Source organism: Microtus ochrogaster, chromosome 2 (genome assembly GCF_000317375.1).
Source record: "Microtus ochrogaster isolate Prairie Vole_2 chromosome 2, MicOch1.0, whole genome shotgun sequence".
Lineage (NCBI taxonomy): Eukaryota > Metazoa > Chordata > Mammalia > Rodentia > Cricetidae > Microtus > Microtus ochrogaster.
This window is the reverse complement of record NC_022010.1, coordinates 59352319-59362735: the sequence shown is the minus strand read 5'-3', so window position 1 is coordinate 59362735 and position 10417 is coordinate 59352319. Positions and strand designations below refer to the sequence as shown.

The window sequence follows — 10417 nt, the reverse complement described above, 5'->3', positions numbered from 1 at the left end:
CTCTTCAACTTGAAGGCTGCCTCCTCTGTTCGTTCCTGAGTATCACAGAGTTACAGGTTAATGTGATTCCTGGAGCTGTCTTTTGATATTAGCATAGTGTCCAGTTCTAGGCTCTGAATGAGCAGTTGGGAAAACTTTTCAGACTCTGTGGAAGGGCTGATTCATAGTTAAGTGTACTCTGATAGGAGAACCAGGCAGCCAGAAGCATGGGACCCTATGCAAGGTTCAGCCAACACCTATCTTGGGACCAGATATTTAGTCATCACCCTACAAAATCTCACACTATGACTATTGGGTGAACTTGTGACAGACTGCAGAGTAGTAGAGAGGATCTGAGGTACTGCACAGGAAATTTCCAATGGAAATTTCAAGGTACTTTAGAAGAGAATGGTTTACCACATGCCTTTGGTGGATAAAATGGAAAGAAACCTGAAGACCTATAAAGAAGTATGTAAATTAGCCATGTTTTGATAATTGGGGAATTGTTGATTTGGAGGAACTGCTAACTAGTTCCTAGGTATGGAAAACAACTCCCCTTTCATAAGTTTTTATCAGTAGCCCATTACCTCATCCACCTTCTCTCTTGGGCTTCCTCTAGGTTATTCTCCCCCTGTTCTAGCTACCTCTAGGCCAGGTAATAGCAGGCTACAAAGGAGGGATCTTACATCTCAGACCTCACTGAAAAATTTCAGGCTAGCCAGGCCTTAAGCACTTTTTTACATGTGGTATGTATGCATATGTGTATTGGATATGCATGTGTGAGGACTTGCATATGCTTATGTAAGAGGAAATTTTAACTACTCATCGGCAATATAGTTGGCAGAATTAAGTCAAAACCACAGAAGATGTCCTAAGGGAGGGACTCAACATTTAATGTAAACAGAAGTCTATGAGAGGTTTAAGGTAAATAAGATGAGCATAGATGGTTAGTTACTTCACACTTCCCAAGAAAAATACAAAGTTTTCTTTGGTGCATTTTGGAGGACAGAAGTAGATACCAGATGACTTCTTTGTTCTGCACCTGAATCCAGAGTTTGCTATTTTCTCAGTCTAGCTAGCCACTTTCTCTAGGCTCCACTGTCTCCACATTTTGAACGCTGGCATTACAAGCAGACTATCATACCCTAATCGCATTTACGTGTGTCCTGGGGGACTCAACTCAGGTATTCATGTTTGTGTGGCAGATGCTTCACTCCTGAGCCATTGCCCCAATCTTTAACTGCAAGAGCAAGGCACTTGGTAGCTGTGTGCCACCAGATGAATTATGTAACTCTTTAGAACTCAAGTTTCCTCTTCTGTAAAATGAAAAAAACTAACACTGCTTCCCTCTTAAGATAAAAGTGAGGAGTTAAGAAAACACTTACACAGTAACTGCTCAAGAATGGTTGGGAGATATAACAAAGAAAATGGGTAGGGAAAATAGGACATGGTTCTGGCAGGAGTAGGAAGGCTAAGCTTCTGTGTTGACTCCTGAGAGGCAGGGATGCTGCAGAATGTTAACAGTAATTAATTAGAATCACTGATGGGGTTTCACAGAGCTGCAGATGTTGGGAGGATAGATGCTATTTAGAAGTATGGTCTATCAGAACTTCAGCCTTTCCTCTCTTCCAGCAAACACTCCAGTAGTACCTAAGATAGCTGGAGAGGATGGAGTTTTCAAAAAGCACAAGAGACAGATTCTAGCCAATGTCCTGAGAGGCTCCAGTTGCCTTTGTTCTGGTTCTCTGCTTATGTGTATGTGTGTGTGTTGGGGATCTTCCTATTTTTTTTTCCTTTTATCTACCTCCACTAGGTAGAAGCTGCCAATTTTGATAGCATCTCTCATTACAAGTTCTCTGGTTGTTGTTTCAACAAGGAAAAGCAGTAAATATATGATATGATGAAATATTACTGGTTGTTATCTGCTTGCTCAGCATGGCATTGCTCTCAACTCATTCTCTCTATGTTTTTTTTTTGTTTTGTTTTGTTTTTCGAGACAGGGTTTCTCTGTGGCTTTGAACTAGCTCTTGTAGACCAGGCTGGTCTCAAACTCACAGAGATCCGCCTGCCTCTGCCTCCCGAGTGCTGGGATTAAAGGCGTACGCCACCACCGCCCAGCTTCTCATTCTCTCTAAGACCCTTGTTTCTTAGGTTGTGTGCAGCACACTTCCCACTTCCAAACTGGAAGACAACTGCCATAGCACGAGACATTATCTTACTGATCAACCTAAGAAACAAGGGTCTTGGACAATTTTGAGCCTGGGTTTTCTTTTTTTCTTTTTAAAATTAGCATATATTTATTGCATATAGTGATGAATTCTACTATGGAAATTTCATTCAAATATGTTATACATTTAACCATATATGTCCCTACTCCCAAAAGTCGAGACAAAAATCCCTGGGTTTTTTTGTTTGTTTGTTTTTGTTGGCTTGTTTTAACTTCAGAAGCAAACTCTCAGAAACCTGAAGCAGATTTCTCTTATGGTCTGACTTAGGTGACTCACTAGTCTGTAAAACTTCACCTTATACAGAGATGATTAAGAAACAGAATATTTGGCCAAGAATGTTGTGAATTCTATCATTGTATCTAGTATATATTTATTCTCCTAGGCAAAATACCTTATAACCATGAATGAAATCAGAATTTTGTTAACACACAAGACAAGAAATTGGTCATAAACTCATCAACTCTTTTAACTTGCTGCAGAGTCTTACTTCTGCGTTTGCTATTGCTAACCTCTGGTCTCCATCTCTATCTTCTATATTTTCCTGCACAGAGGTACTGTCTGAAAAACATGTATTTTATTTAGAGACACTTTGGGACTCAGGCACCTGTTAAAACAGTATCTGTTGCTGTATCATCAGGACTGTGGTAAAGGAAGCATCATAGAAAATAAGAGAAGAAGCCGACCTGGAGTCAGAGTTGGTCTTGACCACTCATTAATTAGTTCATGCTGGGTAGGAAGCAGGAGGGTGAGTGAAGTGTTCAGGAGCACAGATGTGGCCAAAATGAAGCGAGCAAAGGTCGTAAATGAGTTTAGAAGGCTATTAAGGGGCCAGAGCATTCGAAATTTTGTTAGCTTTGGTCAAATAAATAGGATATAATTTTTCATGTAACGGAAGCAACCAGAGAAATGGTTCTTAACCTTCCTTATGCTGTGACCCTTTAATACAATTCTTCATATTGTAGTAACCCCTATTCATAAGATTATTTCATTGCTATTTCTTAACCAATTGTGCTACTGATATGAATCATAATGTAAATAAATAGCTCATATACGACTCCCAGAGGGGTCATGACCCACAGGTTGCAAATAACTGCACTGGTTATTCTAACTAATGTTAGAAAAACTGAAACAAGATAGTGTGTGGTCTATTTTATGTTTGAAAATGCTCACTTGAAAAAATATATATAAAAAAAAAGAAAATGCTCACTTGAATTGCAGTAAATAAGGACATTGAACTAGGATTCCAGTGATTAACAGTCTACCAGTGAATAGAACTTTTTAAAAACATTAGAATAAGTAACTAATAAGTAGATTCTTGCTATGGAGATAACAGCAAAGGGCAAAATTAAAGTCAAGAGCAACCAATGACTCAGATAATCACCCCCTTGGCCTTCACACATGTCTACATCTCTGTGGAAAACTTAAGGGCAATCTGATCACCTTTAGTATATTCAGAAAGTTGCTCTGAACCCTTATGACTGCTAATATAAGGGCTGACACACCTAGTAACCCTGCTCTGCCCTTAAAATATACCAAACTGTAAAATAAAGTTTTCTCTTCTCAGTAAAAGAAACTCAAGGTGTCTATGTCTCCATCTGCCCTTGATCATTGCTTTAGCTACAGTAGCTGCAACAATACAGTATACTTATGAATATATTTTTAATTAGGGGATATAAGGTTTTCTCCCTTAGCTTATATAGCCACAGCTATATCACATCATCTAATTGAGTTTCTGTTTGTCATAGCTATTAGCTTTGAGAAATTCACTGTCATTATTAAATGGACATGTAAAGAATGTTCTTATTATAGTGATAGTCAGTATATTTAAATTCCCCTTGAGTTGTCAATATTATTTAAAATCATTTTCAGAGTTGGTGAAAATCTATTCCTATAAAGGACTCAAGGAACTAGGCATCAACAAATCAAACAATCCAAAGAAAAATGGGGTATTGATCTAAAAAGGGAATTCTCAACAAAGGAATCCCAAATGGCAAAGAAACACTTAAAGGAGGTGATGGCACATGTTTTTAATCCTTGCATTTGGAATGCAGTTAGGTGGATCTTTGAGTTCAAAGCCAGCCTGACCTACAGAGTGAGTTCCAGGATAGCCAGGGCTACAAAGAGAAATCATGACTTGGAAAAACAAATAATAACACTGAAAAGGTTCATTATCCTTAGCCATCGGGGAAATGTAAACCAAAATGAATCCAAGATTCCGTCTTAACGTGACAGAATGGGTAAGATTAAAAACACAAGTGATTGGTCATAGTGGTGAGATGGGAAGGCAAGGGGAATACTCCTCCATTGTTAGTGGGAGAGAAACTTTGTATAGCCACTTTGTAAACCAATATGGACATTTCTCAAAAAAATTGGGAATCGATCTACCTCAAGACCCAGCTATACTACTCATAAGCATATACCCAAGGAGCGTTCCATCCTACCACAAGGACACTTGTTCAACTATGTTTATAGCAGCTTTATTCATAATAACCAGAAACTGAAAACAACCTAGATGTCCCTCAATGAAGAATGGATAGAGAAAATGTGGTACATTTGCACAATGGAGTATTACTCAGCTCTTAAAAAGAATCATGAAATTTGCAGGCTAGTAGATGAAACGAGAAAAAAATTCATTCTGAATTCCATCTGACCCAGAAGGACAAACATGGCATGTACTCATGAGTTGGATATTAGCTCTAAAGAAGGGATAATCATGCTAAAATCCACAGACCAAAAGAGGTTAAGTAACAAGGAGGGCTTAAGGGGGGCACATGGATCTCCCTGGGAAGGGGAGGAAATAGAATAGATTTTGCTGATGGACTGGGGAGCCGGTGGGTATGAGAATGGGAGGGATCTGGTAGGGTGTGGGGAGAGAGTACTTGGAGAGACTAGTGGAATTGTGAGACCTTTGGTATGGGGGAGGGAGAAGCCTAATTCAATGAAAACTCCCAGGAATCTATGAGGGTGAACCTAGCAAAGTCTCCTAATAATAGGGAATTTGGAGCCTGAACACCTTCTGTAACCATGGAAGGCTTCCAGTGGAAGAATTGGGACACTGAGCCAGGCACAACCTTTGACCTGCAACTAGTTCTGCCTGGACGATGTACTGGGGTAGAAGTGGCACAGAAATTATGAGAGTGCCCAACTGACTTGCCCCAACTAGAGATCTATGCCACAAGAAAGAGCCCATGCCTGACACTGCCTGGAAGGTCAGGAACCAGAGTGGATAGTCCCAAGACCTAGGATAGAATCAAACATGACCAGAAAAAAAAAGTCAATGACATGATTAATAATGATTCTCTGCTCTGCTCATAGACTAGAACCTAGAATAATTTTCATCAGAGATGCTTCATCTATTGCTAGGCTTTCTTGAGCCTCCACATTCCCCAGGGAAAGGTGGCTGTGTTATCCGCCCATTTCCGATATGCGATAGGGAATTGAGTCAAAGCAGGAACTCAGTTTATTACTGTGAACCTCAGCTTATAAAGGTTAAGCAATACCCTGTGATGTAAGGGTACCTTCAGCCAATGAGAGGCAGCCAAACTCTCCCTCTGGCTGAAGGGGCATCTATCTAGTTTTTGCTGTCTCATCCTCACTCAAACTCAAGCCAGACTTTTTTCTGTCCTATAGGCCTTGCAGTACAGACCTTGAGATAGTTTTGGCCCAACATCTCCTCCTTTTGTTTTATATCCCACACTCGACCCCAGTCACCAGGCCAGAATAGCTCACCAAGGAGAGAGTACAGGTCAAGGCCACCCCTACCTGGAGTTTTGGCCTGGACACCCTCAAATTGAGAGTTCATCCATGGGGTGAGATGTATTGAGCTATCATAATGTACTCGAAGAGCCATGAGTTGTACCTGTTGTATCTGTTTTTGGAATGCTTGTTTCAGCCTTTGGAGAATGCATGGGCCAAAAGGATAGATCAATAAACAAATAGCCATTGGCCCAATTAGGGAAGAAATGAGTGTGGTAAGCCATGGGGACCAATTAAACCAGATCTCATAGGGAGTCCTTGACTTAAATGCATCAATATCTTTTCTTAATTCATCTAGGGTTCTTGTAACTATCCTGAAATGGTCTGCATAGAAGCAACATTCCTCCCCAAGTGCCCTGCAAGTTCCTCCCTGTTCCATAACAGCAAATCCAAGCCTCTCCTATTTTGTAAGGTTACCCTTGCTAAGGAATCCAAATAATGTAATGCAGTCTCTGTTTTTTCTAATTATGTCCTGCAGCCTACATCCCCAGGAAAACCAAGAATAGCAGTTGCTAATAGTAGAGGCTGTCCGGTTGCTTTATGGTCATACATGAAACGGTGTCTGAAGGAGGGCATGTCTCCTAAAGACATGAGAACTTTCCAGGCTCATTAGGGTAAGATGCTTGGGGTAGGGTACACCCCTGAGAGCTTCTGCATTCAGGTCTCCCTTGGATCCCCTGAATCCAGTCTCCCAAATCTGTGTGCCAAATCGCAGAGGTCAAACATCAGGTCAGGCAACTACGTCCAGGGTGTCATCTGAGAAGTCTGGTTTAGGATCCCTCCAGTGCCAGCACTCAACAGGATCCACGTCACCTTCTGTGGTTGGTGGGGGCTTGCTGCCTGGACCTTAGTCCCCATGAGAAGAATTAACATGATTATCGCTGAGGGGACAGTCTGAAATAGATAAACAGGCAACACTCTCCTCAAGGGTTAATTCCCTTGGGCAGTGGTTATTTTCTTTTCTTGTGTTTGGATTTAAGGTTTAGCCACCACAATCTCTTTCTTTCTTGATCATCTTGGTCTTCCCCATTGTCCTGAGGGGAGGGGAGAAATTTAAGTTACGAGCAGGTAGCCATATAGGCATTTCCCCTCTGTTTGGGAAGACACATCCATATCATCGGCCCTGTGTCAACAAGGGATCTGGGCTCCTCCATTGATTGGTTAGTGAGAGGATTCTTCGACTTAATCTTTAAGCAGGGCCTCATTGGTAGGGATCGCCAATGTTTCTGGAATCTATTTTGTTCATCTGATTTTTGAAAATTTAAAATATTGATGGTTAACAACACCTTTTGCAGTTGTAGATGGGGGGAGACTCTCCCCCTTTTTGTTTTATAAGGATCTCTTTGAGATATCAATGATGTCTTTCGACAAATGCGTGACCCTGAGGGTTGTTTGGGATCCCAGTGGTATGGGATATATTCCATTTCTGGAAGAATTCTTTTAATGTTTTACTTATAAAACAGGGGCTGTTGTCTGTCTTGACGTGTTGTGATAGTCCCAATGTAGCAAAACATTGTAAGCTTTAATTCTGTTGCAGGGATCTGGCAGTATAGGTATTTGTGTCCTTTCCAGTTGACATGAGTTAAGTCATGCATTTGGGTAGCATTTTGTATGGGCAGAGTTGAGACCTCTATGAGACAAGCCCCTGAAGCAGCAGCATCCGCAGCAGTGTTCCCTTGACAAATGAGGCCTCAAGGTACAGGCCCTGAGATAATTTTGGCCCAACAGTCTATCAACAGATGTGAGCAGATACAGAGAACCGCAGGTAAATATTAGGTGGAGCCTGTTTAATTCTGCAGAAGAAGGGGAGGAAGGAGCTAGAGAGGTCAAGGACACCACTAGAAAATACACAGAATCATCCAAGAAGGACTCATAGGGGCTCACAAGACTGAACCAATAATCTGGGAGCCTATATAGGCTTTACCTGGGTATCTGCATTTATGTTATGGTTGTGCAGCTTGGTTTTCTCATGGGACACCTAACAGTGAAAGTGGGGGCTCTCTCTAGCTTTTTTGCTTGCTTCGGGAGACACTTTTCCTCTTCTGGTTTTACATGAGGTCATGTGCCTAGTCTTATTGTTACTTGTTATACTGTGCTTGGTTGATATCCCTAGGAGGCCTGCCCTTTTCTGAAGGGAAATGGAGGAGTAGATCTGGGGGAGAGGGGAGATGGGGGTACTTGGAGGAAAGGAGAAAAGGGAAACTGTGGTCACGAAGTAATATATAAGAAAATAATAATTAAAAAAGAAAAATCATTTTTGGTAATTTTAAGTTGTAACTGATCTATTGTGTCATTCAGGGCCATGAAGCCCAAAAATTCAAGTCCAGCAACTTAAATCACCGTAACCTTGGGTTACTTCTTGTTTAACACTTATTTCTGTTTGGAATTCTTTAATATTTATACGCAGGAACATGACGTGTTAGTGAGACTCAGTGACATGTGAAAGATGTGGCTTTATTTTGTTTTCCAAAAAAAAGGCAGCTGGGAAGGAAGTCACCTTGAACAATACCATCGTGTCTACTTGAGTAAGAGTACATGTGTGTACTAAAAGGTTAGAAGTTAATTATTTTCAATTTCTTCCTGCCTCCCTACACCTTGCCAAGTTCTCCTGCACATGGTTTAGAGTTTGCTATTCGAGTTGGTGAACTCCATTAAAAGCATGTTATTTGATTTACTATATTTCATGCCAAACAAGGTACTCAAGGCTTTCTGAACAGAGGGACTAGGAGAAGTGGAGGATCTGTCCATTTCCCATTCTTCCCATATATTTCCTAGCCACGCATCTCACATGCCATTCAGAGATGTAATCTGAGGTACTGAAAATGTTTTCTGGCAAGAGGCTTCCCAAGATAGGGGAAATAACATTAGAGACATAACATAAAAGCTGAGCAGTGGTGGCACATGCCTTTAATCCTAGCACTTAAGAGGCAGAGGCGGGCGGGTCTCTGTGAGTTCAAGGCCAGCCTGGTTTACAGAGAGAGTTCCAAGACAGGATCAAAGCCACACAGAGAAACCCAGTCTCAAAACCAGAGAGAGAGAGAGAGAGAGAGAGAGAGAGAGAGAGAGAGAGAGAGAGAGAAATTTGTCTTTATTTTTCAAGAAGCAGTATTAATAGCGAATATGAATTCATCAAGGGATATGAGCCAGGTTGCCAAGTTGAGACTGCAGTTTCTTTACAGTCATCATTTCCAAACTAGGTTCTCAGCCTCCTCATTCTCAGGCCAGTTGGCAGCAGCGGGCGGTGGTCCAGTCCATGCCTGCGCACTGACAGTGGCAGGTATTTCCATTCTGGATATCCCATGATCCACAACCATAGCCACAGGCACAACCAGTGACAGCCATCCCTGCATGGTTACATGAGACACAGACATCAGAATCTTTAGACTGCAAGAGATAGAAGGTCCCTAACTGTCCTTTTATCTTAGGAGGCAATGGGTGGATCTAGGTTTTTGCAGGGCATAAAGCTATTCAAATTTCAGAATTCTCTTCAAGCAAATGAAATGCAAAAATTACTTAAACTGAAGGACTTGGAAGGAGGAGTTTCACAGTCATTCAATTGATGGGAATTTCACCCATGTTGTGGTCTCCTGCCCACTAATATAAGAAATAGATTAGGAAATGAATAGAGATTAGGAAATAAATTGTCCGTGACTGGACAATCGAGGAACAAGAAGGGCTGGCATGTGGGACATCAAGGAAGAAGTGGCAGGAAGAATGAGCCCAGAGTCCTTCGTAACCTCCTTCAGGTAACTGAAAACTAGAAAGAGACTATGGCTCAGCTCCATGGCAACACAAACCTGAGTTAGGATAAGGTGGTATTTGGAAATTGACGGGGGGTAGACACAGGGACACCTTATTCACAAATGCTCCTTGAGTGGTACTCACCAGCAGGACAGGAGGCTAGTTTGCCTCTAGCATTGACACTAGTGCAGGACAAAGACTTAGTGGCAGTGAAGGGACAGTCATCTGAGTAAGAGGAAAAATGTGATGTTATACATAATCTCTCTCACAATTCCCTTTAATTCCTCTTCTATCTCGACAGTGTCACTGTTTCCATAATTAGTCCACTCACTTTTAAGATCAGTTCCTTCATTTGTGACAAGAAAGTAGTAAAAAGTAAAGTATACTTACCTCTGAAGTGGCCATGAAAATTAAATGAACTAACTAAAAGCTTAATATTATACCTGTTTCATTATGCATTCACAAATTACAGGCCTAGCCTCCTTTTCTTCATCTTTATCAAGAACATTGAGTTCTTACCTAAGAGTTCCAAAGGGTTGAGTACTAAGGAAATCCCTGACTATGAAGGCAGGGAAGAAGTGGACTGAAGAGAGGTTGAGATCTTAGAGCGGGATACAAGGGACTTTAGGTTTTATAAACAGTCAGCATGAGCAAGGAGTAGCCTATGGTTTCTACTACTCATCCCTTACCTCCACAGTGGAGAAGTTTCTTGA

At 41.3% G+C, this 10417-nt stretch overlaps 1 protein-coding gene across 1 annotated transcript in view; it reads right to left on the bottom strand.

Moving 5' to 3' along the window:
- Positions 1-8660: 8660 nt before the first annotated feature.
- Positions 8661-10417, bottom strand: part of Retnlb (resistin like beta) — a 73498-nt gene continuing 71741 nt past the window's right edge. The window contains exons 2-3 of the mRNA XM_013351902.2: positions 9849-9966; positions 8661-9307 (exon numbers count right to left, since the gene is read on the bottom strand). Of these exons, the coding sequence (XP_013207356.1) occupies positions 9180-9307; positions 9849-9966 (246 nt within the window). The 3' untranslated portion in view covers positions 8661-9179. The remainder of the gene's footprint in view (positions 9308-9848; positions 9967-10417) is intronic.